General features: G+C 43.0%; 1 protein-coding gene across 1 annotated transcript in view; it reads right to left on the reverse strand.

Moving 5' to 3' along the window:
* Positions 1–16,385, reverse strand: part of LOC115112554 (uncharacterized) — a 43,008-nt gene extending 26,623 nt beyond the window's left edge. The window contains 33 exon segments of the mRNA XM_065011164.1: positions 9–68; positions 908–1,095; positions 1,190–1,233; positions 1,584–1,731; positions 1,937–2,065; positions 2,300–2,456; positions 2,581–2,820; positions 2,940–3,119; positions 3,250–3,360; positions 3,447–3,585; positions 3,703–3,854; positions 4,042–4,142; positions 4,412–4,461; positions 5,039–5,291; positions 5,498–5,624; positions 5,723–5,817; positions 5,924–6,088; positions 6,188–6,325; positions 6,649–6,718; positions 6,982–7,092; positions 7,299–7,437; positions 7,603–7,720; positions 8,836–8,961; positions 9,063–9,276; positions 9,407–9,513; positions 9,604–9,694; positions 10,150–10,264; positions 10,405–10,666; positions 13,691–13,762; positions 14,907–14,929; positions 15,628–15,782; positions 15,980–16,049; positions 16,141–16,385. Of these exon segments, the coding sequence (XP_064867236.1) occupies positions 9–68; positions 908–1,095; positions 1,190–1,233; positions 1,584–1,731; positions 1,937–2,065; positions 2,300–2,456; positions 2,581–2,820; positions 2,940–3,119; positions 3,250–3,360; positions 3,447–3,585; positions 3,703–3,854; positions 4,042–4,142; positions 4,412–4,461; positions 5,039–5,291; positions 5,498–5,624; positions 5,723–5,817; positions 5,924–6,088; positions 6,188–6,325; positions 6,649–6,718; positions 6,982–7,092; positions 7,299–7,437; positions 7,603–7,720; positions 8,836–8,961; positions 9,063–9,276; positions 9,407–9,513; positions 9,604–9,694; positions 10,150–10,264; positions 10,405–10,666; positions 13,691–13,762; positions 14,907–14,929; positions 15,628–15,782; positions 15,980–16,049; positions 16,141–16,385 (4,395 nt within the window).
* Between the last annotated feature and the right edge of the window lie 5,312 nt (positions 16,386–21,697).

A 21,697-nucleotide genomic window follows, 5' to 3' on the forward strand; every position in this document is an offset into this window, starting at 1 on the left:
GTGGTGACTTCTTTAGGTGGCTTTGTGGATGTGATGGTCTCAGTTGTGTTTTCTTCCTTTGTTGAAGTCTCAGCTGTGGTCGATGTAGCTACTTCTCTACTTGTTAAGGGTACCATAGTTGTTGTAGTTACAGTTGTTGGTTTTGGAATTGTGATTGTTCTTGCTCCTGATGTTGTAGTTGAAGGATTTAATGATGAACTTGTGGTTATTTTAGGTGTCATCTCCATTGTTGTGGAAGACCAAGTTGAAGTAGATGTTGGTTCTGTTTTTGAAAAATATATATCTTTAGTTTACAAGGCCTGAAAAATAACATTTTAACTTACCAAAGGTCCACCCAAACCCAAATACTCAAGACCCCACCCATGCCCCTAGCTGCTGGGGTCTCTTTTACCCTGGTTCGGGTCGATTCCTGTTTTATTGTCATTGTGTCTTTGTAAGTACAGCTGATAAACCTGAGTGGACCCGAAATGACCCAATCAAAGCTCTGCATAGCCTATAGCGTATTACTTTACACTAATAAGGTTTATTTTCATACTTATAGAAAGCAAAATATAAAGTCCTTTTTGTTAAAACAATGTAGAAACTTGGCTGATAAATGTAATTTGTCTGACACTCGGGTCTAATCGGGTTTGACCGAGACCCGGGTCCGTTCGTGTCCGAGTTTGATTGTACTCGGGTCCATTCGGGTCCGCGTCCAACTTTTTGATTGAGAATACATTTACTAACACCTTACATACCAATTGCTATTAATTGCCATCCAGATTGCCATTTATGACTATGGTATTTAGAAAACATGTGGCTGCACTTTAATCATTCAAGAGTTTCTCTGCTTACCATGTGTTGAGAAGTGGAAGACAGTTGTGGGCTTTAGTGTTGTCGTAGAGGCCTGTGTTGTAGTTGCATGGACAGTTGTTGTGGTCAGAGGGGAAGTTGTGGTTGGTACTGGAGTTGTGGTCACTTGACAAGGGGAAATGTTCCTGGTAATGGTTCCGTTCGCGGCACAAACAGCAACAATGCAGTTACCAATCCCATCTGTTGTATTGTAGAGGGTTGCTCCATATCGGTGTTGTTTACCATTATGCAAGCATGTACAAACTACAGGGGGGAAAGTATTTTAGAGTTAGATTCAATCAATGTTGCTTTGGTCAGTGCTAAATATGTCATTTTAATTTGATGATGTCATCCTTACCATTTACATCATAACTGCAGCTCACTCCAGTCATTGTGCAGGTGCTTTAAAATAAGAAAGATTTGTTAAGCATTGAAAATATTCACAGGTTCAACTTATATATTTATAAATGTTTTGTTCAAAATACTAGTAAAGAGGTAAGACTTGTCAGGACTTGGTAATAAAGTCAATTGTGAAATCCATGGGGAGCAGGGCATGTTTTCAGATTGTCATACAACCATAATTGGCATCGCTATGGAAAAACTAGTATGACCCTTCCAATCTTTGCCAAACCCCTGACCTTCTCTTCTCCAGAATTAAAATAACGCAGAATACCTGGTACTTTCACAGTTAGAACATTCAGAATATGCTCTGAAATAGCACAGTTACTGTGAATTGAATGATTTTAACATACCATGTTTCACAGTTTTGTGCCGGAACATTCTGTCCATTGGTGTACTGGTTTCCTTCATAGTCAAAGCAGCCACATTGTTCCCTCTCCACACACTTCATTGTCTTCTCATTGAAGTAAGGTTGTGCCACAGGACAGTTAGGATAGCAGCCTGTAATAACCACAATAGCCAAGAGGTTACAAAAGGTCAAGTCTTGTTAAGGATAACAGTAGTCAGTGTAAATGTAGCCTGAGGCTGCTCAGACACACAGCATGTAGATGTAAAACCATTGTCGGGGTCAGTTCCAATTACAATTGTTATTCAGAAATAATATCCAAAATGAGACAAAATATGAGTTAGACGGTCATATCCATACCTTCCAATGCTGGAATTAAACTAGAACAGTCTCCGGAAGGGTTTCTGCAGGTCTTCATACACTGAGCTCCACATGCCTTGTAGTGCCACTCACATTCTCCAGTGGGGTTGTAGTAATCACAGAACAGTGCTGTATGTGGTGGACAAAATATGGTGGACAAAAACGTTTTCATTATTTGAACTAGAATAATGATCCCTTTCCATGATCAACTGTCCTATATGATAGTGTCAACCTAGTCCAGTATTGAATTGACAAGCGCCTTAATGTAGTTGAAATCACGTTCCAGACCAGAACCAAACATTTTTCAATTCAACCTTGATTTTACTCAGCTCAGACTTCACTGTTGATTGTGAAGAAACTTACGGCAAATTCGAGGGGTTCTCCAGGCTACGCATGCTCCAGCTTCATTGCAGGCCTTTGCATAAGCTGCCACTGCGGTACAGAAGCACTCACAGTCTCCACCACTGTCACAAGCACATGAGTCTCTCACACAAGCATCGTAGTAAGGAGAGGGGTCCACCTTAAAAGCACAGCAATGTGTTGTTAGATATACAGGAGTTGCATTGTGAAGCACATTTCATAGTTCACAAAAGACAAATCCACATATCTTACTAGTAGTATATCCTAGTTGAATATATCCATACCTGGTTCTGGCAGGCTGCGAAGACATCACTGTTAATGATGCTGCACTGTTTCTGGGCCCAAGACGCTCTGTACGGGTTGGAGGCACATGGGTGCACTACAGCGGACACACTTGGGCAGCTTGATGAAACTTTCCAGCTGTTTCCAAATTCCACTGGATCAACAACTGTCGCCTGGGCTCTAGTGGTGAAGTCATTGTTTGCGTTGCCATCATAGTTTCCACACAGACCACACACTTGCCCCTGAAGAAAAGAGATCATGAATTAAAATGATTGACTTGGCAGGGTTATACAAAAGTCTCTGTAATATCAGATTTGACTGAATACTGAATTCATTTCTTCATCAGAGTATCTTAATGTACCTGGTATTGTGGGCTAAGCTTGATAAAGAGACTGGTCTTCTTGTCCCACATGAGGATGAGACCACTTTTGACTTCAATGACCAGATAATTCCCCAGAAGGCTGATCTGTTTAGGAAACTGCTCTTCTGGAGTACTTCTGACAACTTGAGCGGTCCCATCTGCCAATATGAGCTCACTGGTCTGAAGAAGGAAAATATGTTTTCATACATAACTTGGTCTGAAATCGGATCTCAACTTGGTTGATGATTTGTTGATTGTTCTTTACACGAGAGATGGAATGTACAGTATTGTGTGAAGTCAAGCTCATTACCCCCAGGAAGAGCTTGATGGTCTTGGAGCAGGTGGTGCCTTTAGTTCCACAAGGAACATTCTCAGTGAGGACTCTGAAGCTGCCACTGCTGTTAGTATTGCCACAGTAGTCCTGTGCGAAAGGAAAATGTTCTTAATATGGTTAAAATTCACACTTCTCAATGCTGATACAATTCTACCAAATAAAGAGACACAAACCTGAATGAGAGTGTATTCACAGTTTCCATTAAAGTTGAACCTTTTCTCATCAAAGGTGATATAGTGACCCTCTCCGTAGATTGCACAAACTCCATCACAAAGATGTGTGGTACACTGCCATTGTCTGTCCTTGCAAGTACTGTGAACAACACACACATAATGTCACAAAAATTGCCTGACATTTTTTTCATTATTTGTACATCTGTGTTCTTTATGTTTTCTCCCCCATGAGATGTAAGACACAAAACAGGCATACCATGTATTGCAGTCAACCTTAAGAGTCTCTCCAGCTTGGTAAGTAGCTCCATTGTGAGAACAAGGACAAAGTTCCTCCTTGATGCAGTCTCTGTTCCCATCAGACACCAGTCCGGGGGGGCACATACAACCTGATGTGCACTCTGTGCTGATCTAAAGCGATTTAACAAAGTGCACACAAATTAAAGAGATATGGACTATGTCGTTGTACACTGGGGGAGGAGGGGGGTGGGTATTTGACATAATTGAGATTCTCAAAAGTTTTTGTTCAGTCAACACAAAACTCAGTATAATAGTGACAGTACGTGACAATCCCATTTAGAGTGAGTAAGGGACTCACACAGGTCATATCCAGAGTTTTGCAGCTCTTCTGACACTCTGAACCTGAAGCTCCTGGAGGTGCAGTTGAGCAGTTGAAGAAAACCATTGGCACTGTGCATACTGGGGATATATGAGAATACAAGTAAAAAAAACTATTTTCAATTCTCAAACAAGCAGAAAATAATGATCATATATCCAGAAATATCCACATTCATCATCATCATCATTAATCACATTGTCTTACATGAATTGCTTGAATCCTCTTGGTTCGTTTCAAATGTACCTGTTTTGTGAAGGATGCATGTAAAGGTTAAATCATATTGAGCCATATATTTTATAAATAAATTAATCAATTAAATTAATAAATTGAAAGCAAAGATAAAACTTACTAAATAGTCTTGCTCCCCCAGTGCAACTCAGTGTCCCTTGTCTGCAAGTACTGTAAAATAGTTCCAGTATTAAAAGTTATAGTTAGTAAGATAATGAAATGAACAGCAAATATCATTATGACATGATTTAATAAACCGTTTTGAATATATCCATGAAGTTTCATTTGTACTTGTATTTATTTTAGTCTCCTAGCTTTATATGTATCAAATCAAATGTATTTATATAGCCATTCTTACATCAGCTGATATACCAATGTGCTGTACAGAAACCCAGCCTAAAACCCCAAACAGCAAGCAATGCAGGTGTAGAAGCACGGTGGCGAGGAAAAACTCCCTAGAAAGGCCAGAACCTAGGAAGAAACCTAGAGAGGAACCAGGCTCTGAGGGGTGGCCAGTCCTTATCTGGCTGTGCCGGGTGGAGATTATAACAGAACATGGCCAAGATGTTCAAATGTTCATAAATGACCAGCATGGTCAAATAATAATAATCACAGTAGTTGTTGAGGATGCAACAGGTCAGCACCTCAGGAGTAAATGTCAGTTGGCTTTTCATAGCCAAACATTGAGAGTATCTCTACCGCTCCTGCTGTCTCCTGCTGTCTTTATATGCATGAGGGAGGTGCTTACCAGGTGGCACCGTCTCTAGTGATAGTCTCTCCTGCAGGGACCACTGAGCCCTTGTCATAGCAGGGACAGTTGGTGGGGGCAACACACTGGCCAGCCTCGTCCATGTAGGTGCCCTCTGCACAGCCACAGCCGTCCACCGGAACAAACTTCACCTGGCAAGATTGGTCTGTCATGCTCAGTGAGCGGCAGGTGCGTCCACAGCTGGTCATGTTGTAGGTATAAACTGTTTGTCTGGGACAGGCTGCGAATTTATCTGAGAAAAGTCATTAGATATGAGTAGTATTAGCAAGATATTGATTTCCTTATATCTTTGTATTTGTACAGTTATTTCTTCAGATTATTTGTACTTAGTAACTACTGTTGTTGTTTCAGTAAAATCATTATATTCTAATCAATTTGCAGCACTCATTATAATGACACATTGCGAGAGCTCTCCATGGTGCCGTGCTGTCTACTCACTGCAGATAGTGTCTCTCCAGCCGCTGAGCTGGATACCCTCGGCAGCACAAGCGTGGACATAAGAGGAGACGGCAGCACACATGCAGTCCTCACTCTTCTCGCAGTTACAGCTGTCATACATGCAGTTCTGTTGGAAAAATAGTCAACATGTGTCAAGACTATAACCTCATCACATGAGAGTTTAATGATTTTACTTTGAGATAGTATCCTTCTTAACTAACTTACGGTTTTGTAGGTGTCAGGTCTTATTTCAGAATGGCAAGGCGAGAACACTCCTTTAGGATCTGATAACATGGAACACCAGTGCTGGGCGTATTTCTCTGTGAAAAAGACAATCATAATTTCAACATAAGCATATACCATCTTAGATAACTTTGTTATAATCATTCAACAAGTGATGAATCTGTAGGCTTAATAAATATGTACCATTTTCGATGCTCAAACTGCAGGGGTTTTCAAAGCTAGTCTTGACATCAGGGCAGCTGGCCATGGTCTTCCATGTGTTGGCAAAAGCTACAGCTGTGCCCTCCACCAATCCACTGATGACTCTGAAATCATCTGCCTGAACATTATTGTAGTTTCCGCAAAGGCCTGAGGAAAATAATTGAAGCCATATGATGCTATTAGATTTTTGTGAATAGAGATACCGAAGAAAAAGCTATGAAACTGATGGATGAATCTGAAGCATACCACAGGTTGTTCCTTTGTAGGATGAGATGGCAGTTATGTAGATCTGCATAACTGGTGAAAGCTGGATCTGAAGTTGAACTCCAAGAGTTGTCTGGATAACAATGTAGAATGAGGAGGGCTTGAAGATGGTCACTTCAGCTGCAATACATGAAATAAATAGATGGACATCATTAAGGCTTCATCTAGTGAATATAAATTTACATTTACATTTAACATTTAAGTCATTTAGCAGACGCTCTTATCCAGAGCGACTTACAAATTGGTGCATTCACCTTATGACATCCAGTGGAACAGTAGTGCATCTAAATCTTTTAAGGGGGTGAGAGGGATTACTTTATCCTATCCTAGGTATTCCTTAAAGAGGTGGGGTTTCAGGTGTCTCCGGAAGGTGGTGTATGATATGGAGCTCATACACTGATCCACACTACAATTGAATTTGGCATTACAATGGATTGTCTCACCTGTATAGAGCGGGAGCTGAGGAAGAATCTGATTTACAAGAACTCTTCCACTTGACTGGACTTGGATCACCTGTGAATTAGATAAGATAATATATTTTATTAAATTCTCATTTGTTTCCATACATAAACATTTTATGAGATTGCAAATATCCCAGCAATATTTGCCAAATCAGAGCAATATTAAATAAGGTTATTATGTGTTTAGACAAAAAAGTTTGAGGGACATTTATTTGCAAACCAGTATAATTATCTTAAAGAAGCAGTTTTGTTTGGAAATGAGTTGACAGGTCCTTGTATTATTTTCTCTGAAACATATTTGGGGAGTTGCCTTACGGTGGATCTGCTGGAGAGGGCTAGGGTAACAGCCCTCATACACGTCTCAGTGTCAGTCAACCCACACTTCGCAATGTCTCCCAGCACGGTGAATTCAGATCCATTGCATTTCTGAAAGAAAACCAGCATGAGTTTGAAGGCAAAAACAGGAAATGAGAGTGACTCACTTAAAGATTGACCCCTTTGGATACCTCTACGTCAACATATGGCTTGAGGAAAAGCTATTATACTGTAACTCACCTTTGCACTGAAAAGTTCTACTGAATGTTTTCTACTAGTTTCTACTTGCTTTGCTATACTGCACCACATGGACTGACCTTGGTCAGAATGTAAGAGCAGTCCCCATGGAAGGTGTAGGCTTTCCCATCATAGGTGTTGATGTGGGATCCTCCCTCCACAGAGCAGGTCCCAGGACAGTCCTTGTCCGTGCAGGCCCACTGACCACCAGCACAGGTGCTAAAGGGAACATTTACAGGCTCATCTCACAACTGCATTCACACAATATTTTAGAAATATTTACATGCATACAGTTTTAATAATCACACTGTGGAGTTTGACATGATTCATGAAAATGAGGCATGGGATATGTGATGTTTAAATCAGATGATGTACTTGGCCTACCATTCTTTACAGTTGCTGGTGTAAGATTCTCCAGATGTGTATACTTGTCCATTGTGGACACAGAGGCATTCACTCAATGGAATACAGCCACTGTTGCTGACATCATCAAAAACAGTACCTATTTGGTGAGAGATCAGGCAGAAATTTAAGTCAACATTCAGAAAGATTTTAGTTCCTGCCAGAAAAGTATTTGTTTAAGAGATTGCTAAAACTGCATTCAGTAAGGAGTGTTCTAATATTTACATTACACAGAGAACTGCACTGACTCCAGGAAGTAACTGAGAAAAACATCCATTATTTACTCCTTCCTTTGTCACCTTATTCAGATACTTTGCACATAAAAGGCATAATGGGTAAAGGTGTGGTGTTTTCATGATGTGCTTTAGGTTAACTTGTACAACAGAGTTGTAGTGGTGTGGGGGCTGTGCTTTGGCAAAGTGGGTGGGGTTATATCCTGCCTGTTTGGCCGTCTGGCAGTATCGTCGGGTGGGGCCACAATGTCTCCCGACCCCTCCTGTTTCAGACTCCAGTATTTATTATGCAGTAGTTTATGTGTCGGGGGCCTAGGGTCAGTGTGTTATATCTGGAGTATTTCTCCTGTCTTATCCAGTGTCCTGTGTGAATTTAAGTATGCTCTCTAATTATTTATTTCTTTCTCTCAGAGGACCTGAGCCCTAGGACCATGCCTCAGGACTATCTGGCCTAATGACTCCTTGCTGTCCCCAGTCCACCTGGCCGTGCTGCTGCTCCAGTTTCAACTGTTCTGCCTGCGGCTATGGAACCCTGACCTGTTCACCGGACATGCTACCTGTCCCAGACCTGCTGTTTACAACTCTCTCGAGACAGCAGGAGCAGTAGCGATACTCTGAATGATCGGATACAAAAAGCCAACTGACATTTACTCCTGAGTTGCTGACCTGTTGCAACCTCGACAACCACTGTGATTATTAATATTTGACCCTGCTGGTTATCTATGAGCATTTGAACATCTTGGCCATGTTCTGTTATAATCTCCACCCGGCACAGCCAGAAGAGGACTGGCCACCTCTCATAGCCTGCTTCCTCTATAGGTTTCTTCCTAGGTTCTGGCCTTTTTAGGGAGTTTTTCCTAGCCACCATGCTTCTATACCTGCATTGCTTCCTGTTTGGGGTTTTAGGTTGGGTTTCTGTACAGCACTTTGAGATATCAGCTAATGTAAGATACATTTGATTTGATTTGAACCTATGTGGTACCTAGAGGACAGAAGCAGCCGTCTGTACAGTGGTCTTCACACAACTGTCCGGCCTCTGGGTTGGAGCAGGTGTCAACACAGGGGCTTCCACACTCCTGGTACTCCATGTTGTAGGGGCATGTCTTATCTGAGAAAATAAACATTGTGATTAACAGTTTCCTTAAAATGTATTGTGAACATGATCATTTAGTGTTTGGTGGGCATGTTGGAGAGTATCTGCATACTTACAGCAGAACTGTTCAGTCCTCCATTGCTGGGGCTTCCCCCCTGCATGAACACACTGACGGGAGTACTCTGAGATGGTGTTGCACAGGCAGAAGGAGTTGGTGCTGTTATCACAGTGGCACAGGTCTGCAAGGCAGGTCTTGATGAAGGCGTCCATGTCCAAATAATTAGTGCAGCTACTGAAAGCTGCACTGGAGAACAGCTGCTGACAAAATTCCTACAAATAGAGACAAACCACAAAAGATTACTATATAGAAAACATTTGTTGGATCACATGGAATAATTGCTATTTCTAAATTCTATTAACATTGTTTTGTATTCTTCTTCTGTGGTGTGAAATGGAATACCTCATCTCCACAGCTCTCCACAGAAGTTAGCGTAGGCTCCTCACAGACTTCCAGAGGGCCATCCAGTTTCCAGAGGTTTCCATAGTCCGAGCTAGAGAGTTCCCCACCTGCAACAACACAGACATTGACAATTAGCTTTTCCACCTACAGTATGTAATGTAGTTACATTTCAATAGTTTGGTCAGATTTGTTTTTACCATTGATGATAAACTCGTTGTATGTTTGGACTTCATTGAAGTCACCACACAGTCCGCAGGTCTGGTTTCTGTACTTCTCGTTCATTTCAATCTGTAGAATGACCAAGCGCAAGGTGTTTGTCATCATGTTCAGCACCATTCACGTGTTCAGTCTGGGAAATCCTCCATGTTTATAACCTATCTTTTCGTTAGTCTTATATTAGAGAGTGACAGAAAATGTCATTCAAATCTACAAATATTTGCAAACACTTCATCAAATAAACATTGGAACATTAGCCTGTATGTGTATAGGGTATACATCTTCACATATCCTGTTAATTCATCCTCGTTCTTCAGGTAATTCTGCCTGTCAATGTTAATATTTTAGGAGGGGAGTAGACAGTGCTTCAACCAATAAGGTGCAGCCAAAAATAGGTGTCTCTCACTCACGATCAACTGCTGATCATTGCCAATGATGACAATGTTACGCTTTTTATCTAAAGAAAAATTTAACATTATTAACTAATCAACCATTGAAGAGGAAAATTAGAAATGCAGGTATTTTACCATTAGGGAGTCATCCTTGTTCCAAACAGCAACCAGCCCCAGTTTGGCTACGACCTTCACATTGGATGTAGTCTTCACGATGCTGACTCCAGACAAGCTGAACGGCAGGGTCACCCTTCAGGAGGAAGAAGATACTTAAAGGTCATCCTATGCATTATGATTATAAGTATTATTAATATACAGAATGTAGCACATAAAATCCCCAAGAGAGGTGCTTGCAGAATGGCGAATCAGTCAAATGACAGGGAAACTCACGTCTGGCCATTGACCACAACACCACCCTTGGAAAGCTCCACCACTACACCATCCAGCTTCATGGTGATCTTGCTAATGGTGGGCTGGTTGTCCACCACCTGCCGCCTCATCTGGATGTTGAAAGCCTCATAGCCGCTCTTACACAGTGAGGTCACAACATGGTTGCAGGTGGAGGGGAGCTGGAAAAAGTCCCCGTCGAAGGTCTTGAAATGGTAGTTACCCCATGTGCTGCAGACCTGGTCATTGTGTGAGGAATTCACTCCTGAGGGACAAGGAATACAAATGTCAGTTCCATCTTAGCGTATTGATGGATACCCAGTCATTTATTCGGTGTGCATTCGGTCAGAGATTTACCTGAAAGTGTGGGTATCGTTGTGATCATTGTCGGGATGATTGTTACACTTGTGGTGGGGTCCACTGAAAAAAAAGCAATTCATGAGTATTTTACAATATTATATGAACATTCCGGATGGAATTCAATCATTGCAGATTTAGATTGTTGCACTGCTCTTTTAGAAGTGTATTTGATTTGCACAGCAGTATGTCCAGACGAAGGGACATTTGAAGCATGATGTGACCCATTCAATATTTACGGCGAACCTAAGGCTCCATTCAATCCGTATCGCCGAAGTTCAGTGCTATCGTGCAATTTAATTTTAAAGGGAATGTTCCTGCATTTGCAGAGTCTTCTGTGCCTGAACCACAGTACTTTGAAGCTCTATGAATTGCATAGGTGTGGTCAAAGCCTTTGGACAGCTCAGCCCTGGCTGACAGGTCATCCGACAAATAAAACGAACCTGAAGCTTCCTTAATCAAGTGTCATCTGCTTTGTAAACTAAACACATTGAATTCCGATGACTGTTCAGTTCCTCCTTTACATATTTAGGCATCAGATGTTTTCTGTCAGTATTATTGGAGTAATATCAGACATTTGACATACTTACCACAACTGTTATTTTAAAGATATACACTTGAGTTTTGTCTGTATTCTGTTGTTGTTTTTGTTCCTGATCAAAAAAGAATAATCTAAAGTACCAACACACACCCAGTGGGTGGAGTGCTTAATGTATTTATAACACTATAAACTATGCTGCAACCACTCATGATAACAATCACTAATGATACCGATTTCTAAAAGGTTATAGAATTTTCACCACAAATGTGTAACATTTTCAAATTTAGACAGAAACAATCTCATAAACAATTTCATGCACTGAGGCTAGGAAACACTGTCACCACCGATAAATACGTGATAATTGAGAATTTCAAGAAGCATTTTTCTACAGCTAGCCATGCTTTCCACCTGGGTACCACTACCTCGGTCAACAGCCCTGCACCCTTCAATGCAACTTGCCCAAGCCTCCATCATTTCTCCTTCCCCCAAATCCAGATAGCTGATGTTCTGAAAGAGCTGCAAAATCTGGACCCCTACAAATCAGCAGGGCTAGACAATCTGGACCCTCTCTTCCTAAAATTATCAGCCAAAATTGTTGCAATCCCTATTACTATTTCGTTCAACCTGTCTTTCGTATTGTCTGAGATCCCCAAAGATTGGAAAGCTGCCGCGGTCATCCCCCTCTTCAAAGGCACTCTATGGAGGTGTTACAGGGCTCAATCCTCGGGCCGACTCTTTTCTCTGTATACATCAATGATGTCGCTCTTGCTGCTGGTGATTCTCTGATCCACCTCTACGCAGACGACACCATTCGGTATACTTCTGGCCCTTCTTTGGACACTGTGTTAACTAACCTCCAGACGAGCTTCAATGCCATACAAATCTCTTTCCGTGGCCTCCAACTGCTCTTAAATGCAAGCAAAACTAAATGCATGCCTTTCAACCGATCGCAGCCCACACCTACCCACCCGTCCAGCATCACTACTCTGGATGATTCTGACTTAGAATATGTGGACAACTACAAATACCTAGGTGTCTGGTTAGACTGTAAATTCTCCTTCCAGACTCACATTAAGCATCTTCAATCCAAAATTCAATCTAGAATAGGTTTCCAATTTCGCAACAAAGCATCCTTCACTCATGCTGACAAACATACCCTTGTAAAACTGACTATCCTACCAATCCTTGACTTCGGCGATGTCATTTACAAAATAGCCTCCAACACTCTCCTCAGCAAATTGGATGCAGACTATCACAGTGCAATCTATTCTGTCACCAAAGCCCCATATACTACCCACAACTGCGACCTGTATGCTCTCGTTGGCTGGCCCTCGCTTCATATCCATCGCCAAACCCACTGGCTCCAGGTCATCTATAAGTCGTTGCTAGGTAAAGTCCCGTCTTATCTCAGCTCACTGGTCACCATAGCAGCACCCACCCGCAGCACGTGCTCCAGCAGGTATATCTCACCGGTCACCCCCAAAGCCAATTCTTCCTTCGGCCGCCTTTACCTCCAGTTCTCTGCTGCCAATGACTGGAACAAACTGCCAAAATCACCGAAGCTGGAGACTCATATCTCCCTCACTAGCTTTAAGCACCAGCTGTCAGAGCAGCTCACAGATCACTGTGAGCACCTGTACATAGCCAATCTGTAAATAGCCCATCCAACTACCTCATCACCATATTGTTATTTATTTTATATATTTTGCTCCTTTGCACCCCAGTACCACTACTTACACACTCATCTATCACCCCAGTGTTTAATTTGCCATACTGTAATAATTTGGCCACTATGTCCTATTTATTGCCTCACCCCCTTATCCTACCTCATTTGCACACACTGTATATAGACTTTCTCTATTGTATTATTGACTGTATGTTTGTTTTTTCCCTGTGTAACTCTATGTTGTTGTTTGTGTCGCACTGCTTTGCTCTCTCTTGGCCAGGTCTCAGTTGTAAATGAAAACTTGTTCTCAACTAGCCTACCTGGTTAAATAAAGGTGAAAATATATATATTTTTAAATAAACAAATGTGTATAAGGAATAGAACTAGGATGAAAACTTAAATGAATAATGTAATCATATGATCGTAGGAAATGTGTATGCTGCCCTAAAGCAGAAAAAAGGAAAACCGTTATTACTATTTTGAGTAAAAAATGTAATGTAATCACTTTTCTGTGTGTTAGTACATTTCTGAATAGCTAATACATTATTTTTGATAATGAGATTTGACATTAAATACATATAAATATATATATATATATATATATATATATATATATATATAGAGAGAGAGAGAGAGAGAAAATCTGAAAGTCACCTTTCCCTTCAGATTTAGGCTAATGAATGAATATTCTACCAACCTGTTTGTGTTGATTTGATCAGTAGTACCAGGCATATCAGCCTCCATATCGGTGTATCCTTGGTTGTCCCCATGGTGATCCTGTGGGTAGTGAACAGGTCCTGCACAGGTGATATGAGAGAGGTGCTTAGGATGGATCTGGTTTTTATAACCACCTGTATTTGAGGAGGGACCTTAAAGGTTAACACAAAGGTGGGGCCACAGGTTAAACATGACTCAATGATGACTTTAAGACTTGAATGTTCTGTCTTATGAGGTTTTTGAGTACATTAAGCATGGACATTTTCATACAGATTTAGCTATTTTCATTAAGTATTCTATTATTGGGATTAGTTGTGTACCCATATTGTTACTATAAACTCAGGGGGTTCATAATGTCCTTTATAATAGACCTACTGTAACGGTTTTCGTTGGTGGAAGAAGGTGAGGACCAAAGCGCAGCGTGGTGAGTGTTGATGATTATTTAATAGAACAGAACACTGAATGACAAAAACAACAAGAGACCGAAATGAAACCAAAACAGTTCTGTCTGGTACAGACACAAAACAGAAAACACCCACAACCAAAAATGGGGAAAACAGGCTACCTAAGTATGATTCTCAGTCAGAGACAACGAACGACACCTGCCTCTGATTGAGAACCATACTAGGCCAAACACATAAATATAATAACATAGGAAAAGGACATAGACTACCCACCCCAACTCATGCCCTGAACAACCTAACACAAAGACATAAAAAAGAAACTGAGGTCATAACGTGACCCCTACACACCTATATTGCACAAGAGAAGTTACTTAATAGTCTTATGTGATTCCTTTTTTACAGGGAGAGGTGCCTTCCTTCCTCATTCAGTATCTATTCACCTCAGGCAGCATCTCCTCTCCAGTGGTTTAAGCATTTGGTATTGTATTAGGATCCCCATTATCCCGAAAGCAGCAGATACTCCTCATGGGGTCCACAATACAATACATGCTTTTTATTTATGTAATGTAGATTTTAATGTATAATTACAGATACATTCATCATAAGTAGTGAGATTTGATAGAACAAAAAGGTGCATCTCCATGGCCATCCCAAACTCTGGCAATGTATAACAGATGAATAATACATTAATCCACTTTATTGGCTCAGTATCTTGAGCACACATTGTCGAAATGCAAACATTTGTCTCTCTGCTGTTGCTCAAAGGAGTAATCCAACAAATTGTATTCATAGTTGGTATTCATAGGCTGGTGTGACTCACCACGCTGATCCAGGAACTGCATCCTGATAAAAAAATTACAAATAATTGGCACACTGATGTGAAGAAATTCACAACTATTATAATGTTAATCACTTCAGATTTCTTATATGGCCAATAAGTCTATGAATAGTATCAACCTACTCTTTTTGTTTTAAAAATGCTAATTCAACAGGACTGACTAGTTGGGAGTATGTGCTACAAACCCCCTATGCTGTTGCAAAATTAACATGTGTTTAGTTGCATATCTACGTTTTCCAAATTTATGGTTGATAATGTAACATTCATTTTCTTGTCAAACCATCCCTGTTCAATTGGTGGTTGTCATTTTAAGGCTTATGGTTATTAAGTTTAGACACACTAAGCATACATTTAAGCCTAAACATCTTGGAAATATGCTCCATTTTCTTTTACTAAACATTAAAATCACACTAATCGACCAAAAAGTAAACATTTTACTAAAAACCCATTAAAGAAGTTTGCTCTACCTGTATGCCTGCAACGGAGATGCAGGGAGTCTGGAAGCAGGTGCAGTTGGTGAGTTTAATAATAACGTACATGGCGCGATATAAACCAAAAGCAGTGTCTGGACAAGAAAACAGAACCAATACTGCATGATGAGTGAGGCTACAGAGTGCTAGATAAAGGGGAAGTAGTCAAGATAGTGATGAAGTTCAGGTGTGCATAATGATGAGGCGCAGGTGTGCGTAATGGTTCCCAGGACCAGTGGTCCAGGGGGATGCCGGCCAGGGGGACGGCCCCAAGGGCAAGGAGCAGGCTGGTCCGGGCGGCGAAGGTGGAAATCTCGGGATCTAGAATATCGTCCACCAGGACCCAACACCGCTCCTCTGGACCGTACCCCTCCCAGTCCACCAGATACTGGAGCCGGCCCCCATGATGTCAGGAATCCAGGAGGGATCTGATGGCACAGGCAGGGCTCCCCTCGATGTCCAGGGGAGGTGGAGGGGTGTCATGGGGGACGACATCAGCCAAGGGACCAGAAACCAACGGCCTGAGGGAAACATGAAAAAGGATGAGATCTGGTAGTTAGTGAGGAGCTGTAACCTATATGTCACCTTGTTGAGAACCTTAAACAACACAACCTGGGGGCTCAGCTTCATACAGGGCAGGTGAAGTGGGAGGTTCCTGGTGGAGAGCCAGACGCGAACACGGGAGCCTCAATGCAATGGTGATCCGCCTGCTCCTTTTGGCGGCGAATAGCGTGCTGGAGCCTCACCTGGGCATCATTCCAAACCTCCTCCGTGCGCCTGAACCCTCATCTACTGCAGGAGCTTTGATCTGGGTCGGGGTCCACGGAGCCAGAGCTGGCTGGTATCCCAGAACACATTGGAAGGCAGTCGGCCCGGTGGAGGAGTGAGGCGATGAATTGTGGGCGTATTCTGCCCAGGAAAGGAATTGGGCCCACACCCCCTGCCGGTCCTGGCAGTGACTCCTCAGGAACCTCCCCAGCTCTTGGTTCATCCTCTCCACCTGCCTGTTAGACTAAGAAGTAAGGCTGACGATGACCCCCAGCTTCTCCGGAAGATCAGTGCTTGAAGACCTCCTGGAACAGTGCTTCAGCAACCTGGAGAGTGGCAGGGAGACCAGAGAGAGGGATAAAACAGCAGGATTTAGAGAATCTGTCCACAACCACCAAAATGGTGGTGAAACAATCAGAGGGTATATCAGTGACAAAAATCAGTAGACAGATGAGACCATGTACACTGAGGCACGGGAAGGGGAAGGGGTTTCCCTGCTGGAGCGTGCCAAGGAGATTTAGTTTGGGCACATACGGAACAGGAGTTGACATTGCGAGTGATGGCCTGCGCCAAGGTGGGCCACCAGTAGTTTCCAGAGATTGCTGGACATCCAGGTATCACCTGCACTATTCAACGACAGCTGTGCATGCCCAGGTCCACAGCCAATCCATTATCCCCGTGGGAACAAAGGTGTGCTCAGGAGGATAGGTAGCAGGTGCGGGTTCCCTTTCGAGGGCCTGGCGAATGTCCACATCTATGTCCCAGAGCATGGGGCATATGACTCAAGTGGGTGGAATTATGGGTGCACTCAGGACAGGACCCTCTCCCGAATTGAAGAGACGGGACAGGGCATTGATGTTCTTTGAAGCTGGGCAATATGTCAGAGTGAAGTTGACTCTAGTGAAGGGCCCACCTTGCTTGGCACGGATTCAGCCGCCTCGCTGTCCGTGTGTACTCAAGGTTCTGATGGTCAGTGAGGATGAGAAACTCTTGGCGCCCTCCAGCCAGTGTCTCCACTCCTCTAATGCCAACTTCACCGTCATGTGGTCCCGATCTCCAACATCATAGTTTCTCTTTGCAAGAGGCAGTTTCTTTGAGTAAAACACACATGGATAGAATTTCTGTGGATTACCTTGTCATTGGGACAGGACAGCCCCCACATCCCCTTCTGAAGCATCCACCTCCACCACGAAGGTAAGGGAAGACCCCCATGAAAGGGACAAAAATGAATGGCAACTTATTGGCATTGGGCAAACCATATACAAAACTCACAAATACCACTCAAATGGACGGCAAGCGGAACATGGCAAATGCCAAGTGCCATCTTGTGGGCCGAGGCGGTTTTAATGCACCTAGTCTTGTGATTCTGGGACTTTTCTAAATGTTGTCATTTTCACAACGTTCAAAATGAAAAGTTATTGCAAATGGAAGAGGCGGTTTCTCGGCTTGAGAACCTTCTAGAGCCACATAACTCACTGTGCACTACCGATTTAAGCTCTAGAACAGGTTTCTAAAGTTTCAAAGCTCTTGGTCTGACGGATCTTTGATGGTGCGTACGTTGGTATCTATTGCAGGCTTAGTGTGTCTGTAAGCCCCACACTGTGTAACCCCATCCTGGCTGTGTGTGTGTGTGTTTTTTCTTGGACATCTGATGGGAGAAATAACTGATTTACAGTTCATGATGTTTTGGAAAGATGTGACCTTTTTAACCATTCGAAACAGCCCCTATGACCCCAATTTAAGGCACTGCCAGTTGTCACAGGAAGCTGGAGGTAAACACATATCGTCATTGGGGTAGGCTTTTATAGAATCCTGAGTTTCAAGTCTTTACGTTAAGAACTGACTGGTTTATAGAGGGTTGAATGCAGTGTTTTCCCTAACTGCAGATTGTGAAATCAAAACCAATTTTAGGGTGAATTTAACCACTTTCGGGTTGCTCCAGGAAACTTAGACTCAACACAGGTAATCCTCATAGTGGCCTGATGGATTGTCATTGAAGACAGTTTGATATGGCAATCATAACCCACATAGGCTTCAGGTTGAAGTTAAGGGAGCAGGCAATGTATTCCTATGGGGAGAGATGTCATTGTAAACTGTTAGATGAAAACATCCTGTTTTCACTGTTAAGGGTTCATTCCACACGTTCAAGGTATGCACAGATCGGGAGGACCTTAGGAACGTTCCTGTGGTTGAATTGTGTTTCTAAACTTAACGGTTCTACCACTGTCACCCAAAAGCACCTCAAAATTAGGCCAGGCTTAATTTTGGGCCTACTTTTTTTGCACGGTCGCTGCGGTCAAACCGTGCGAGCTATGGTCAAGTGGGGCATCTCGTTGAACTCGACACAGCCTAGAGACTATGGTGATGCCATTGTAGGCTCTGTGTGTCTTTAATCCCCACACTGTCACTCCAGTGGAGCAAGGGTCTTGGAGAAAACCTCCCGCGGGTCTTGATATACCTACGGGATGTTGGGCTGAAGGGTAACCACAGGACTCTTGACCGACGTGGAACCACAGGGGACGGGAAAGTAGGTCATCCGGCATTCAGGTGCCCAGTCTATGATAGTCATCCTCGACCATGATATGGTGGGGTCATGATATTGGAGCCATGGGAGGCTGAGGATGGGTGCACTGATGATAAGAAAGGAAAGGTTTTCTTGATGTAGGGACTCCATGGTAAGGGTGAGTGGTGCTGTGATGTGTGTGATAGTCCCGGATCCCAGTGGTCCACTATCCAGCACTTGAATCGGAAAAGGAGAGAAAAGGTGATGTTCAGGGAGGAGGCAAGGACCGGAGTCCAATAGAGCTGTAGAAACAACACGAGGGACAGGTAGCCAGTGAAATTGATACTAGAAAGGGTTTGGCAGAAAGTGATGGAATACTCACGCCTAACCCAGGAGTTGGATGATCATGGGGCTGTCCCTCTGCTCTCGTGAACCCTGGGTTGGAACATATCAAACGCCATTGAAGCTGGTGCCCATCCTGACCGCAATAGGGACAGAGCCAAAGCTGTCTCCGACACCGTCACTCAGCTGTGGGGAGGTGTGTGGCCCCTACCTCCATTGGTTCAGGCTCTGACTCAGTGGTCAACGGAGGAAGGAGAGAGGCGATAGAGGTGCCGACGCTCCGAAAAGGAGGTTATCCAGACGGATAGCCATCGCGATGCGTGCATCCAAGGAGAGGGTGTCGTCTTGGCATGCCAACTCCATCTGGACCTCTTCGCCCAGTCCTCTCCTCCCCCTCTACCCTCCAGTGGATGATCGAAGAAACTTCTGAACAGAGCCATGAACCTCTCAGAGGAACCCAGCTCCTTCTCTCCCAGACGGCCGTAGCCCACTCCAATGCCCGTCCGGTCAGCAGGGAAATAACCATGGCAACCTTGGACCTCTCAGCGGTGAGGGCTTCCATCTGACGGACGATATAGAGGGAGCACTGGAATTGAAAGCCACAGGCTTTAGATGGAGTCCTGTCATATTTGTCTGGGAGGAACAATCAAGAGTCTGTGACCTGGGCGGGGGCACTGGATAGGCTGGGGTACTGGCTCGCTGGGTCGACTCATGGTAGATAATCCTACTCTAGTTGGAGGTGACGCCCCTCTGGTAATGCCAAGGCGTTGAAGAATGCGGAGGACCTCATCCATAGCCGTCCCCAGTGTCGCCATCTGGTCGTGGTGTTGGCGAAGTAGGTGTCCCTGTTCACCGACCATCTGGGAGATGTCTTGATTACCTGCTGCTTCCATTTGCTGAGGTAGTATTCTGTAATGGAGATGCAGGGAGTCTGGAAGCAGGTGCAATTGGTGAGTTTAATAATAACGTACATGGCGCGATATAAACCAAAAGCAGTGTCTGGACAAGAAAACAGAACCAATACTGCGTGATGTGAGGCTACAGAGTGCTAGATAAAGGGGAAGTAATTAAGGTAGTGATGAAGTCCAGGTGTGCATAATGATGGTTGCCAGGTGTGCGTAATGATGGGTTGCCAAGACCGGTGGTTAGTAAACCGGCGATGTCGAGCGCCAGAGCGGGAGAAGGGGTGACAATGCCTATCCATATTTAATTTTACATTGACACTAATTTATTTGACCAACATTGTACAGGTAACTGACAAAATAAGGGAAACACTTGAGTAATTGAGGGACACAAAGTATATTGAAAGCAGGTGCTTCCAAACAGGTGTGATTCCTAAGTTAATTAAGCAATTAACATTCCACCTTGCTTACGGTCATGTGTGTATGTGTGTGTGTGTGTGTCAGTCAACAGATCTCAACCCAATTGAACACGTGTGGGAGATTCTAGAGTGGAGCCTGAGACAGTGCTTTCCACCACCATCAACAAAACACCAAATTATGGAATTTGGCATGATATACATGTTGTTGCGTCCCTCCAATAAAGTTCCAGACACTTGTAGAATCTATGCAAGGTGCATTGAACCGGTTCTGGCAGCTCATGGTGGCCCAATGCCCTATTAAGACACTTTATGTTGGTGTTTCCTTCACTTTAGCAGTTCAGTGTTCAAAGCAAGCAAAATACTACTTGGTTTTCCTGTGATGAATGTAACACATGACATGAAATATTGTACCGTCAGTTGATCAACATCTGTTGAAGAATTGCCTTTTTTTATTAAATCAATCATCTAACTTGCCTAGGTTTTTTTTGACCCATTGCTGACAGAGCCGACCTATGTGTGACATGATCATATCTGCATATGATTATGTCTACATTAATCTGCTATAGGGTTGAATCTGTTGCATGTTTGCAGGTTAATACGTTTCGTATTTGACCCATCTTTACATTGGACAATGGGATATTCATAGTGGTCAATCTGGAATTCAGACAGAGCTCAAACCTCATTAATCCAAATTGTATTACAATGTACTGATTTATGACTGATAATTGGCCCATCCTTTAAATGTCTTTCACACCGCCTAGGCTATGTCATATGCCCTTGTGTCTACACCCCAGGTGGTTTCTTCCCTAACAAAGCCTTCACTGAATAGCCCATCCATCCTTCCCCACCCATCCCCACCTAGGTTTTGCCAGAGGCTGTGTGCGGCTCCACCTTACCCAAAGGCTTCAACAATGTTTGATGATTTTAGCAGCTCTGGGTTGCGTATTTGACTGCTCTATCGTCACAGCTATACTTGGTTTATGTATAGAACCATTATTACACAAGCTCTGGGTAAATAGACTGAGGTTGAGAGTAAACTCAATTCAGCATACAGAATTAATATTATACAGCGCAAGTTGATGAGCACTTTGAATAACTCAAACAAACTGTGATGATTTATGGGTGACAGCTTAATGTTAAGTGTAACTAAAGGTTAGATTGAGGTAGGTTGATACAGGAACCTTTATGTAAAAGTAAGTGTAATATTAAAACATGTTGAATAAAGTGGGAGAAATGACTCAGGATTAACTATCCAGGGTGGAGCACACAGTTAAGCAACATATGTTTACTGTTTATTGGCTATATAGGCTAGTAAAGAGAAGTTCCCAAACAACACTACTGTATGTTTACAAAATAGAAAAAATACATT

This window comes from Oncorhynchus nerka, linkage group LG27 (assembly GCF_034236695.1).
Source record: "Oncorhynchus nerka isolate Pitt River linkage group LG27, Oner_Uvic_2.0, whole genome shotgun sequence".
Lineage (NCBI taxonomy): Eukaryota > Metazoa > Chordata > Actinopteri > Salmoniformes > Salmonidae > Oncorhynchus > Oncorhynchus nerka.